This window comes from Cyprinodon tularosa, unplaced genomic scaffold (genome assembly GCF_016077235.1).
Source record: "Cyprinodon tularosa strain WSP-4 unplaced genomic scaffold, ASM1607723v1 ctg758, whole genome shotgun sequence".
NCBI classification, from domain to species: domain Eukaryota; kingdom Metazoa; phylum Chordata; class Actinopteri; order Cyprinodontiformes; family Cyprinodontidae; genus Cyprinodon; species Cyprinodon tularosa.
The window spans coordinates 134686-149408 of record NW_024039516.1 but is presented as its reverse complement, the minus strand read 5'-3'; the positions used below and the strand labels follow the sequence as shown (position 1 = coordinate 149408).

The following is a 14723-nucleotide window of genomic DNA, read 5'->3' as shown; positions in this document are numbered from 1 at the left end:
GATTTAAAGTATAGCCAAAGAAAACCTGAATAGAGGAAGGGTGACGATTTATGGAGAAATTATACAGTGGATTTGTCAGTGAAAATATCGGAACTGTCTGGAGGACAAAGCCACATGCTGAGGATTAATGGCCGCTCCGGACCTTTGATTCCGCGCTCTCCTTTCTCTGGCCTTGACAAATTGGATTTCTGGGATGGGAAGGGTCGCCGGGCTCTTTGTGTCCCTTGACCGTTTTGGGAGCGATTCATTATGCGGTGGAGTGAGGGAAAGTCTCCATGTGAGCAGCAGGCCCGGCCCGTTTTCCCTCTGCGCACAGCTGCTGGGAGAGCCCAACTCTCTCACACTCAGCCACACATTCACCCACAAACACGCACACACCTTCTCAGAGCTGCTGTAAACTCAGGAGACCCCCTCCCTCCCCACGCAGACCAGCATCACCTCTCATCAGCACCCACCCAGTTCTCCTTCTTCTTCCACTCCATCCACAGACAATCTTGTGTGTGTGTGCGGGGGGGGGGGGGGGGGGGTGTACCTTACCCTGCTCCATCACTAGAAAAGCAGGGGAGCATAACGCCACCGCGTCAATTTGAGGGCGGACATCGGCCTGTCCTCATCTTCCTCCTCCTCCTCCTCTCTGCATGCGCGCTTTCTCCTATCTGGGTCTCCATCAGTCTTCATGGTTCTGATCTCACCCCGCGCCATGCAAGCCACTCGGGCGTCCACCACCGTCAGTGTGTTTGCAGACTGCACCATCCCGTCCGGGCTCCGGATAGGACCGGTACCTGGCATCTTCAAACTGGGGAAGTACGTGTCGGACCTCAAGGAAACTGGACCTAAGAAAAAGGTAAGCCTGCAACTCTTTACAGATCTATAAATTTAAACCATTTTAGCCATTAAAATTTGGATTTTATTATTGGAATCCGTTAGGATTTATTTATAAGATTAATTATTTGTCGTTGATTTATTTATATATATTTTATTTGATCCAAATATCCAAAACAACAGATTAAAGATAAAAGTGCTTTTTTAAAATATTTTTTATTTATTGGTTGCTGACCTGTCAGACTTCATTGAGTCGCGAGTTATTATTGGTTTGGCCTGTCAGGTTAGAAATAATTGAGCTCCATTAGTGGCCGACTTGTCAGCTTAACCGGCCTAATGGGCGAAGTCGGTGCGTAGACGGACTGTGCGCCTTTATGTTTCACAGCCTGCCGGGCCCGTTATTCCTTTGAGCCGTTTACTGTTAATAAAGTCCGGCCAAAAAAAGATGCCTGTGAGGTCCATGACTCCATGTTTCAGCCTTTAGGCGGAGAAAAAACTGTTAAGAGGAAAATAATTTAAAAAAGAAAACCAACTTGCTTTAATAGCTGCACAGATTGTGCTGAAAACGTTTATTTTCACAAATTAAAAAAGTTGAACATGCAAAATGAAAAAAAAAAAAAAAAGAAAAAAAATGATGCTCAAAAAGATTTTTTTCTTTTCGTGTAAAAATTATATTTTTTTCTTCCAGCCGCATGAATGTTTGTTTTTATCGCCGAATCTGTCAGCGGCTGTGATTGATGCGTCTAAATGCGTGGCCCCGAGGGGCCGCAGGGGGATCATCAGGTGCAATCTCTGTGTCAAATGTCACGCCTCGATCCCTAATGTCCTCCAACAGTTTAGAAACGCTCTGACACTCTTCAAATTCGTTTCCCATATCAAGTCAATTAGGCCCGTGCGCCTCTGTCTTTAGGAAATGATCAGCAGAGCGGATAAAGACGCATTAAGCGCGCATCACCTTCACCTCCACCTGGAATCAAAAAGCAGAACAATTTGATATAACCTGTTTTATCAAATTTAATAAAATTTTTTGTGTGTGATTGAACACGCAAATGAATAAATAAAACCAACGCGGCTGTTTATTTAGGTTTCTGCTTGGAAACAAAGTGTCTTCGGGTTTGTCAACTTGTTTTTTGTTTTTTTGGCTCAGATCCGTTTGGTACGTGGAGAGTTTGTGGACGAGTCGGGCAGCCCTGTGCCAGACTGGATCGGATTTATTCGGGCCGCAAGGAACAGCCAGGAGCAAAACCTGGAGGCAGTGTCGGACTTACCTGGCGGACAGGTGAATTTTCACTTTTTTTCCCCACTGTGCTTCCCTCTTATTTAAATCGAAATAAATGCACTTCCTTTATTTTACTCATTACTGTTTCATCCTTTTTAGATTTTTTACCGCGTCTTGAGGGAAATCCAAGCAGGAGAGGAGCTCAGTGTCTGGTACTCCAACGGTCTTGCGCAGTGGTACGACATCCCAACAACGGCCACTCCTACGCACGACGAGAAAGGTAAAGAACATTTATTACACATATAATCATATAAAAAATATAAATGAACAGCTTAGCAAACATTTAACCCTTTAAAGCCACGTGTATTATATTTCATACATGAGTTGTTGAATCGTGTAGTGAACAGAAAATGTGCAGACTATACAAAAATGCTTAATGTATCAAAATTGATGCAAATAAATTATTTAATTTAAGTAGTTCGATTTTTTTTTATTTAATTTGTGAGAAAGTTGATTTACAATTCTAATTTAAAAAATAATCTGTCAATTATTTCACTGTCCTGGATTTAATGGGTTAATCAATACAGTTTGTTTTATTACCAAAAGGCTTTCGTTTCTTGTTTTAATTAACGTTTTTCCCCCGAAATAGATCAAATTCTTTTTTTTTTTTTTTTTTTTTTTTTTTTTTTTTTTTGCTGCTACAATTAAGTTAAATTATTTTAAATGGACAGAAAACTCACACAAGGAATCAAATCATCCAAATCTGAGCACCTGTTTTCGCACAGATATCTGCTAGAAACAAACAAACTTGGATTAGACGCTCAATTTTATCATCGGTCTGGAGAATCTTCTTTTTTTTTCATCCTCCCGGTGGTTAATCTTCCTGTTTGGGCTGCTTATAATAATCCGATGTTTGAGCTTGGGGATTAATGTCCCCTCTGTGTAAAACAGACACTCATTAGATACTAATCCTGTTACAGAGGAGATTATCAACAGATACTTAAATGGAAATTCCTTCATCAGACAGAGAGTCTGAATCAGACATCTCTTGGTTTGTTTATGAAAACAAAACGACAGAAAGTGTGCGACTGATATAATATGAGACCAGAAAAAGAAAAAGAGAATAATAATGACGGTGTTTGATACGCTGAATAAAAAAAAAAAGCAATTAAAAGCAGAGATTGACGCGCTTCGGTGAAAACAGAGGAAGAATAAGGCCCCGTGATTCAGTCGCTCCACGGAGGTTAACGAATGTCAGCCCGTCGTTAATATTCATGTATTCAAAAGCAAATAATTCAAAAACAAGTGCTTCACGCTGAATTACGTGGCTGCGTTAAGGTATTGTGGCCTAATGAATACCAACTTTTATGTGGGGTGTATATTGGCCGGATTCTGCGGCGCAGCGCGCACCGTGTGCGCTCCTGGACATACGGGCTCACCCCCCCTCCACCATTGAGGCGTCAACAGATGGGTCTGCGCCATTGTTTCTGGAGACTTGCGATTTCAAGCAACAGCTGCTGTCACTTCCACGGGAAAGGGCGCAGAGAGGGAAAGGGCCGCGTTGAATTGTGCGTGCTCCGGAGCGCCAGATTGGGCAGGGCGTTTGCCTTTTTGATGGTGATCATAAACAATGGCCCGCATGAGGATTACAAAATCATTACATCTATATTATCTTTTGAGTGGCCAACTGGGGGCCATTAGGAAGACTCCTAGAGTCTATTACGGTTTGGAACAAGATCTTAGGAGCGCCATTAGGTGCAGCAGGGGGAGGAAGTTTTTTTTTTTATTGCTCCAATAAAGCTTTGATTTACTTTTAACAAATCTGGGGAGCCACGCTGCAAAAACGATCTATAAATAAATAAAAATGACTTAAATTAAGTGTATTTACCCTCAATTTGAGCAGGTAAATAAGATTATTTGCCAATGGAATTTGTATTTTTACTCTTAAAATAAGATAATTAGAACATGCACTTGAAATAAGACTATACAATTATATTTTCTTATTTTTAGTGTAAATTGTCTTGTTCAATTAGAAAAATGACTCTTTTACCTCTTTAATCTAAGAACAAATGCACTTATTTTAAGAAAGAATGTCTCTTTTACCTCCTCAATCCATTACTTATATAGATTTCGATTTTTTCCAGTGCATGGAAAATTTTTATTTCTATACAATAAAAAAAATTCATTATTGGGAATTTTTGCACCAAGGCGCACATAAACCAAGTTATCGAACAGAGCCACAATAAGGATATTTGAGGCCCTAAATTGTGTTCAGTTAAAATCAAATCCACCAGCCATAAAACCTAAAGTTCATCTTCGTAGAATGAGCGCCTCTATAATTAAAAATGTCCGATTTAGTTTTCTCAACATTGATATCAGTTATTAATCTATCACTATTATTTGAATAAAGATTTTTTTTCATATTAAACTGTAATTTTATGCCAGCCATGGCTTTTCAATGCAGCCTCAGTGTGTGGAGCAGGGGTCAAGTTTAACAGGTTGTGCCACAAGAAAAGATTGCAACTTTTCACCTATTATTTTTTATTGGTTTGCAGTCAAAGTGCAGGTTAGATAAAAACTCCAGCACTGACATTATGGAGAGAAATGATTTAACTACCCATATTAGAAATATGATTGTTAATATTCTGTGGAGCAGACCCTTTAATCTGTGACTGAAGAGAAAAACATTTTATTGTCCGTCTTCACTGGTATTTTTAAGGTATCGCTTTTCAAAATGGAATTGTACTTTTGGGGTTTTATCAATAGAATTATTTCATTTTTGAACCAATATGTTAAGTAGAGTAAAAGCATAAAACACTGCATATCAAATAGTTTCTATACGCCATCGCAGCCTCATTGTCATACAGTGAATGCACATGCTGGTGCTCCCTTAATTTGGGACGCCCCATTGTCGTGCCCCCCTGGACAGAGAGCCACATGGCCCAGAAATGGCCGCTAGTTAACATAAAAAATAAAAAACGCAATGAACATTTCTCCAGAAAGTCTTTGTATTTTTCTTTTAATCATTAAATCTGCAGTTTTTTATTATTTAATAATTTTATTTTAGAACTGAAAACTAACTGAATAAATAACATTAAGTTTGTATGAAGTTATGCACCTGCGGTGGACCAGTGATGCTGGGGGGGTCTAATTTGCATTTAACTTTTATTTAATTATTTGTTTTGGTGTTTTTTTGTTTTTTTTTTTTTTGCAGGCGAAGAGCGTTACATCTGCTGGTACTGCTGGAGAATATTCAAATATCCCAACACTCTCAAGGCCCACATCCACTTCCACTGCGCCCTGAGCAACGGCCGGAGGTTTCTAAGCAGCGAGCAGGCCAGAGGAACCGAGACCTTCAGCAGGTCGCCAAAATCCGGAGACATCCCGAACACCTCCAGCCACAGCTGCCCCTCAGACTCCAGCAGGCGGGCGGTGTCCTCCTCGCCCTTCCCGAACAACAAAAGCGGACTGTCAAAGAAAGGCAGCTCCGAGGAGCAGGACAGAGCCCTGGATATGAGCGTCACGTCATCCAGAAACCAGGGACACCTCCTCGGTCTGGGTGCAGCATCCTCGGTGCTGGGCAGCATGGGTTTCCATCCGGGCGTGCGCTCCGCCTTCAAGCCCACTGGCGGCTCCAAAGTCCAGGGCGCGGAGGCTTCCAGAGAGGAGGCCGCAGGGAAGCTGACTGGCGCCGGGTTTAGTAAACTCATAGGAAACATGAAACCGATTCGCAACCTGGGGGAGGCCCTGAACGGTTCCGGGAACCACCATCCTAAGTGCGCGCCGGCCATCATGGACGCACCCTGCGCAAATCCCATACGGGGATTCCCGCTGCTGCAGCATGTGGAGGAAACGTCGGCCTTCAAGCACGTCGAGAGCCGAATGCACGCCGGCTTGTCCCCGTCCCGGTACCCCCAGATCCCCCCCGGTTTGCACTTTGAAAGGTTCTCCCTTCCTCACTTTGACGGCGTGAAGGCGTACAGCGGGGACTGCAACATCCCGCTGATGCCCTTTACAGTCTATAACGGAGAGCTGCTGTACAGCTCGCCCTATTACCCGCTCAAATTCCACTTCAGCAACCTCCTCAAATACCCAGACTCAATGCCCTACTTTGGCGCACCGCCTCTTGGTCAGGAACTGGGCTCCATCACCAATATCGACCGGGAGATCGCCATGCACACGCAGCAGCTTTCAGAGATCAGCGCGGAGAAGAACCGGACGCGCCTGGACTCCGTTCCGGCAGGAAGCACCGGCTCCACCGGATCCGGCAAACCCAAAAAGGGCCACCTGTGTCTCTACTGCGGTAAGCTGTACTCCAGGAAGTACGGCCTTAAGATCCACATGAGGACGCACACCGGCTACAAGCCGCTGAAGTGCAAAGTTTGCTTCAGGCCCTTCGGAGACCCGAGCAACCTGAACAAACACATCCGGCTGCACGCGGAGGGAAACACGCCGTACAGGTGCGACTTCTGCGGGAAGGTGCTGGTTCGGCGGAGGGATCTGGAGCGGCACGTCAAGTCCAGACACCCCGGGCAGACTCTGAAGAAGCTGGACGACAAACCCGGGGGCCCGTTTGAGGACCCGGAGCACAAGAGCGAGAACGAAAGCGATGTGGACGTTTGCTTCACCGACGACCAGAGCGACCAGGAGTCCAAAAACACAGACTAAGCTGCTTCCACGGACACAGAAAACTAATCTAAAGTTTTTAGTTTTTTTTCTTTTTGGCGTAGCATGAACATTTCAACTAGTTTTCCCAGTGACATGGTCTAAACAAAAATACAACACTTTAATACATTTATTTCTAATTTGATTTAATCTGGCTGTTTTCGGAATGTCATTTATGCATTTAGCGATTTATTCATTAATAAGTGTGAAAAAATGGCAGTTTTCTTTTATTTTCCTCGCCAATTATCCTTATAAAATTTTTTTTTAATTAAGTGGAACCAAAAACATTGTTTTCATGCAGGCACGAGACCCACCTGCAAAAAAAAAAAAAAAAAAGAAAAAGAAAAAAGGAACATCAACCGCTTATAGATATTCTCTTTTTATCTTTTATTGCAAACATTGAAAGTTAAAACAAAACAAAACTGCCACACTGGAAGAAAAAAAAACGAAATCTAGATAAGTAATTTTTTTCTTCAGATAAGTGCATTTCTTCTTGAATTGACGAGGTAAAAGAGACATTTTGCCAATGGAACAAGACAATTCACATAAAAAACAAAACAAAAACACAATTGCATTGTCTTATTTTAAGTGCATTTTATCTAATTATCTTATTTTAAGAGTAAAATACTTATTCCATTGGCAGACTGTCTTATTTACCTACTCAAATTAATAGTAAATACACTTAATTGAAGAAATTTCTACTTATTTCTAGAGAGTTTTTCCAGTGCAACATATGAGATATGTTTGTTAAATTTGCTTTATTTGTTGATGAAATCTTTGTAATAAACTCAGTTTAATGATTCAGAATAAAACCTTAATCCAAATATGAGAAGCGCAAAAGCTCCCAGTCAGACTTTTCCCGAAAGTGGCTCCCTAATCATTTCTTTTTCTTTTTTTTATTGTGAATATTCTCATTATTTTCCTTTTTTTTTGTAACTGCTTTTGCACTTTAAAAATAACCCACCCCCACTGTTGAGCTGCAATTCTTATTATCAGCTCCTCCTCCCCATTTCCCTCTGACCATAACTCTGTTATTAAATTTGCACTTTTTTTCCCCACCTTGCCCTCTTCTGGAAGCACCAAGCAGCTTCCAGCTTATTTAAGGATTTATAAACAGAAAAAGAAAGTGTAACTATGGTTTGCAGTCCAATGTGTTGTAAATAAGTTGTACATTATAATGATGAGATTTGGCATTCCATTGGAGAAGTTGTGTGTGTGTGTTTATACGTGATGTTGTCTAAGAGGACAATAATATACTGCTAATTATTAAATGGATGTTTTCCTTTTTTTTTAAATAAATTAATTTAAAGCAAAAGATGTGTTTGACGTCTTTCTTTTATGTGGGAAAGGGACGTTGGTAAACATCTCAATCTCAAATCTTTTATTATCTATTTATAATTTGTGATGAATGTTTTATAAAAAGTCAAATTTGACCGCTCATATGAAACTGTTAGCCTGCAATGCATCTTTTTTTCTTACCGAAAGTTATATTATTTGCAAAATAGCACTCATTTAATATTAATTTTGTATTTTTTAAATCTTCTATGTATCTATAGTATTTATAGTGCTTTAATACAAAAATCTAAAACTTCATCTTCTGCCTGAGACCAAGAAAATACTTGGATAATGATTTGAAATAATAAAAAAAAAAAAAAACTAAGTTATGTTAAATATCAAATTTAAAAAAGGGTTTTAAATTACATGATTTGAATTAATGTCAAACAAAAATCATAGCTGCTGTTTATTGGTAATTTTGATGAAAAAATTAATATGTGAAAATAATGAAACCTATGATGCAAACTGTTAACTACGTAGAAAACAAACACTTTGCTACACTTATCACTCTGTTAGAGATCTGTTTATTAGAAACCATGAGCTACTGCACAATAAGAGGCTTTTCACATGCTTTCTGGGGTCCAATTGTGGCCCCAAGGGCTGATTGGAGAGTTTTCTGACTGCAGGCGGACTGTGGTAAAAATCTGATCCAAAAGCTGATGCAGATGGATACGTTTTATTTCTAGTTAGAGAAAAAATGAAACACGTTTATTCTTAAAATGGAAAATATTAGCTGTAACCTAAAGTACCCATCTTTTTGTGTTCTTTAAAAGTACTAAATCAATTGGACCCCATCTGCCCACTGACTTTTTCCTTCTTTGGTTCTCCCCAGAACCCGCTTTTAATTGATGTTTTAAACTTGGCAGAATACAGCAAGCTTTTCCAAACTGTCTTTATTTAAATTAACGACACACGCAGAACCATTTCAATTGAACTTATTTGGGGAAAGGAAAACTGTGTGCAACATTAAGTCTTGATAAAAAAGTGTAAATTATTATAAAGCTTGCTTCCATTGTCCCCTAGTTTTCCCAGCACCAAATGCAAAAACAAAGCCAGTGTGAATTGAAAAATCTAAATACATCAAAAAAGAAAAAATACTCTCCCCAAAAACCATAATACAACAAACAAGGGGAGTATCTATCTATCTATCTATCTATCTATCTATCTATCTATCTATCTATCTATCTATCTATCTATCTATCTATCTATCTATCTATCTATCTATCTATCTATCTATCTATCTATCTATCTATCTATCTATCTATCTATCTATCTATCTATCTATCTATCTATCTATCTATCTATCTATCTATCTATCTATCTATCTATCTATCTATCTATCTATCTATCTATCTATCTATCTATCTATCTATCTATCTATCTATCTATCTATCTATCTATCTATCTATCTATCTATCTATCTATCTATCTATCTATCTATCTATCTATCTATCTATCTATCTATCTATCTATCTATCTATCTATCTATCTATCTATCTATCTATCTATCTATCTATCTATCTATCTATCTATCTATCTATCTATCTATCTATCTATCTATCTATCTATCTATCTATCTATCTATCTATCTATCTATCTATCTATCTATCTATCTATCTATCTATCTATCTATCTATCTATCTTTAAAGTTTTGGAAAATTATCTTACTACTATGGATTCAAGCGACTGGTGAATTTCTGATTTTATACACATTTCCTTACCACTCCTTTTTATTCCCCCCATTGTTGGCACCAAATTGTATTTTTATTATTGTATTTTTTTTTGCAAGGTCTTTCTGGTCCACATGTTTGCATTCTGTTATGTCCTCTCGCTCCCTGCCTGTTGGGCCAGAAGGCCACCCTTCATAGGTCTGGTTCTGTTGAAGGTTTTATTTTGTTGAATGACCTCCACCCTGCTACGCTGCTGTGTGCTGCCTGGTGCACGCTACTCTAAGTGCAACTCTGAATTGAAACAGGTTTGGCAGCAACATGTGACTTAAGAAATTTTTCTATAAAAATTGCTCTCATTAATTTAGAATTTAATGAACGACTAAAGTGACAAAGATTTAACAGGAAGATGATTCTAAATTAACCTTAACTGGGTCACTATCTCTGTATGCTGCACCTAAAAAAAACACAAATACTCCATACACTTCTACATCTTCTCTTAATTTACAATATTAAAACCAGCCAATTGTAAAGGTATTATACCTTTACCAGCATAATACTTTACTGGATTTACAAATCCTGTATAGTTTCCAAATCTTTTTGTGAAACAGTTCACACTTAATATGATTGGGAAGCAAAGTCAACATCCGTTTTCAAACCTCGCTACAAGTTCTCATTTGGATTTAGTTCTGGACCATTCTACCACCAGATAAGGCTAAGACCATGACATTTGTAGCTGGTTGAATGTTTAGACGTATTGGAAGGTGTACCTGAATCTGGTCTCAAGTCTGTTGTAGTATTTTGTTACAGAACCAGTCCACATTTAGCATCATCCATTTTCCAGCTTATCTGAAGAAATGTATCCCCACACCATGATGCTACCACCACCATGTTTCACCCAAGAGAATAAGTCTTATGACAATCTGCATTGTTACTTTCCCGCCAAACAAACTTTAGACGTAAACTGAGATGTTTCCTGTGTTCCCTACATCAGTGGTGTCCCACTCTGGTCCTCGTGGCCCATTGTCCTGCAGGTTTTAGCTGTTTCCCTTCTGCCACACACATCACTCAAATAATTTACAAGCATCTGCAGCGTTTGGTGGCAAGCTGACAGGTGCTAGGACCATTTCTCTTTACTATACGTATATATGCTCCCAATTGGTAGAATTATCAGACAGCATGGTAGTAATTCCCACTGTTATACTGATGACACTCAGCTATATTTATCCTTAAATCCAGATGAAACTAACCCATTACACAGATTACAGGCATGTCTTGAAAACATAAAATTCTGAATGATTTATAACTTTGCATTTTTGAATTCAGATAAACCAGAATTTATTGTCTTTGGACTAAACTACTAACTTTAGACAAATATAAGCTGATAAGTCAGTCACTTCATGTGGATAGGATTAAATTGGCTTCGTAAAATAAAGTAAGAAATCTTGGTTGTAGTTTTGATCAGGATCTGTCATTTAAATCAAAGATGTTTCTAGAATTTTCTTCATCTCCACATTAAAAAAATATCAGAAATATCTGATGAAAATATAAAACAATGTCATATTTCTCCAATATTAGCTTCCCTTCATTGTCTTCCTGTTAAATGCAGAATAGAATTAAAAATCCTCCTTCTCACATATAAAGCCTTAAATGGCCAAGCTCCATCTTATATCAGATATCTGATTGTTCCTTATGTTCCTAACAGGGCACTTCACTCTCAGTCTGCAGGTTTACTAGTGGTTCCTAGAATTTCTAAAAGTAGAATCAGTGACAGATCTTTTAGTTATCAGGCTCCTCTCAAGTGGAACCAACTACCAGTTTAGTCCATGAGACAGACACCCTGTCAACCTGTAAGGCTAGACTCAAACGCTTCTTTTTAGATAAAGCTTATAGTTAGACAGGCTCAGGTTTTTCAGAGCTATCTCTATACTTATGCTGCTATAGGCTTAGAATGCTGGAGGACATATGGACCCTTTTTCATCATCCTGCTTCATTCTTTCACTATTCTTCCATTCTGCAGTATTTCTCAGTTCAACCTTCAATCTTCTGCTCTCTGCTTTTTTTTTTTAAATCGCATTAGCTTAATCTAATCTATTCCTGTTTGGCAGTGACACCATGTTGGAGAGAAATATAAGCTATGCTGCTGCCATCAACAATCAATAGAGTTGGGCCCATGCTTCAGTGCTTGGTCCTGTTTTTCTCTTAGACATAGCTATCAGCTCAGCTTTTACTATGTCTAACTGTATGTGCTCTCTTTAATCTGGGCTCAGTGCTCATCTGCTTAACGGCTTATTTCCTAGATAGAGTCACCTGTGAAGCTAGCTTACTGTTACTTTTTCCAACATAGCAAGTTTTCATGGATCAGTGCTTCTGTGTTCTTCTTGTATGTAACTCCTCTCACACTGAGTCTGATGGGAGGTTTTCCTCCTGTTAAAAGGGTGCTTTTTCTCTCCACTGTCGCTGCATGCATGCTCAGTGTGAGGGATTGCCACATAGTCAATATCATAATGCAAGCTGACTACATACTCAATCAGGAGAAGAGCATCTCCAGGATCAATGCAGTCAGCTGGAATTCCTTTTAGCCCCTAGAACCCTACGGACCCACCGGTGGGTCCAGCTGCTACGTGACCTCGTAATTTTAAGAAACCCCCAGTATTGATGTAAAAAACACATTTGGCACAGTTTGGTGACATTTTTGGATAAATGTGCCAAAATGGCCTCTCCGCCTAAGAAATTTCTCACTAATACCATTCTAAAATAAATATGATTCATCTGATTGAGTCCAAATTTGGTATATTTTTACACAACATTTAGATTTAAAAGTCTGTACTACTTTTTTGTCCTATAAATAATATTTTGGTAGTGTTTTGCAATGTTTATTTCAAAGAAAATTTTGGCGAGGTTCAAAAAATGCAAAATATTTTGTATTTTGTCCCTAATATTTCAGGCAGGGTCAAAGTTACAATGGTGCTGACACCAGAAAACCATTCTATGACATCTTACCTTTACAGAGGTACCAAAAGTCTCTCTTAAATCTAATAGCTGTGAGGCTATAAGTGATTTACTTTTGTGTGTTTTTGTCAGGCAGAAATTTATTTATACCCCCTAAGGGTGTAAGAGGTTAACCAACCTGACTTGACGATTCCATTGAGTTGTCTCTGTAACATGACTTTTAAAGACGTGTGAACTGACGCTATATAAATAAACTAAATTGAATTTAATTAACAGCACAGTTTGCAACAAGAAGGTCCTGGGTTTGAGTCCTGGTTAAAGGTCTTTCTATCTGGAGCATGGTTTCTATCTGGGTATTCTGGCTTCGTCCAACCGTCCAAAAATATACTGTTAGGTTAATTGGAACCTCTAAAATACCCTTAGCTATGTGCCTGGTTGTACGTATCCGGACTGTACCATACCTTTTGCCCATACCATGTACCATACCTTTTGCCCATAGGCTGCTTGCCCACACCAGCCCCACCGTGACCCTGATGGATGATGGGAGGAAGATGGATAAATCTAATTTATACTGAGGTTAAATCAAACATTGATGTACTCATATTAGGTATATTAGACTGAAGGAGACTTACAAATGCATGCCACAAAACCTCAGCAAGATTATCTTTGCAATGCTGAGTGGGACAAAAAACGTGACTTCTTTTGCTTTGACTTCACTCTAAGAAAGCTGATTTATATAAATACATTTCATGGATGGTTAAATCAGTTTTTTTTGTTTTAAATGTGTTTAATGTGCTTTGATTCTGCTGCATTTGTTCTATGTAGAGGGGGCATGTTTCGTACAAGAGCCTCCACCAGAAGCTTCAGCAAACATGCATGCCTTTACTGATTGACAGCAACACAGGCATAATTGTATTGACCTCCAAAAAGTGTTTTCATGCTCAGCAGGAGTGTGACTTAAGTGGCTGCTGAGCCCTGTGTCGGCTCGCCGGTATACTCTCGACCCTGTGTTAAATTCTCTCCCGCCTGCAGAGTACTGGCACTGGATTAGGTCCAGATGCTGTCTGCTTTCATTCTGTTCGCTCATTCCCTCTAATCAGTGTTTTCAATCAATTGGTGCTGACTATTAGTGGGACCACAGGGAGTTGAAAAGGGAGCTTAATTGAAGAGACAAACCTGACTTTTCTGCCAGAATAACCTGCTCACCAAGGCCACCGTGTATGCAGTGTACTCTTTTGTCTCCAAGAAAGTCTGGTGCGACTTTCTTGATTCAGGAAGTCTTTTTATTGTGTAAGTAATCACCAAACAGTCCATTTGACTCGATTGTTTCTAGATATCCATATTGGGCAGTCGGAACAACTAAAGACACTATTGAATACATTGGCAAGGCCACCACAAAGTCCCTGCAGGATTTTGAAAGAAATTATTATGAGATACTGACATGGTCTCTGTCCATTGCCAAAGAAAATCTTTTTGTCTCTTTTTGTTATTGCAGATGATAAAATATTCATTAGAAGCCAAGGCTTTTCTTAACTGAGAGCTGATAACACAATCAATAGCACTGAGGATCTTTGGGGCTAAAATGAGAAGAAAGTTACAGCAAGGACGTAGAATCTGAAGACCTGAAAGAAGAAAGGAGGTGATGTTGGACTGGATGTAATAATATAGGAACAATTAATGGCTGTAGGTCATTTTATCATTTAAGGAATAAGTACAAAAAAGGTGGACAGTATAGACCTTGGAAGACAATATGCAAGTTTTACTATACATTCTTTCAGTACCATATCCTGAGAAGAAGATGAGGATGTCTCAGCAATAACAAAAAAGCTTTTTGAAATAGAAAAACAGATTCGGATGCCCTACACCTTCTTCTGACACCAACTCGATGTCACATGTGAAATGGTTTGTTTTTCTGTGAGAAGCATGTAGATTTTGAAGTCGGTAAGAATAAGATGACCTGTAGCATGCCTCAAGTGACTTCAAGTCTTCGAAAGAAGGAATGATGAATGGGAAATAATTTGAAAAGAAATAATGCATCCTTCTCTGTTTCCCTCCGGCTGATT

At 39.1% G+C, this 14723-nt stretch overlaps 1 protein-coding gene across 1 annotated transcript; it reads left to right on the top strand.

The window, feature by feature from the left end:
- Positions 1-417: 417 nt before the first annotated feature.
- On the top strand, positions 418-7023 carry prdm13 (PR domain containing 13). The gene is made up of 4 exons (XM_038270247.1): positions 418-844; positions 1970-2101; positions 2201-2321; positions 5256-7023. Exons 1-4 carry the CDS (start codon positions 677-679, stop codon positions 6707-6709), a joined length of 1875 nt encoding a protein of 624 aa, XP_038126175.1. The 5' UTR covers positions 418-676; the 3' UTR covers positions 6710-7023.
- Positions 7024-14723: the final 7700 nt, after the last annotated feature.

Bases quoted from the DNA above. Each gene is read 5' to 3' on its own strand.
- prdm13 (XM_038270247.1), top strand. From the start codon at position 677: ATGGTTCTGATCTCACCCCGCGCCATGCAAGCCACTCGGGCGTCCACC. The intron at 845-1,969 runs GTAAGCCTGCAA...TTTTTGGCTCAG, and splicing joins AAACTGGACCTAAGAAAAAG to ATCCGTTTGGTACGTGGAGA. The intron at 2,102-2,200 runs GTGAATTTTCAC...CATCCTTTTTAG, and splicing joins CGGACTTACCTGGCGGACAG to ATTTTTTACCGCGTCTTGAG.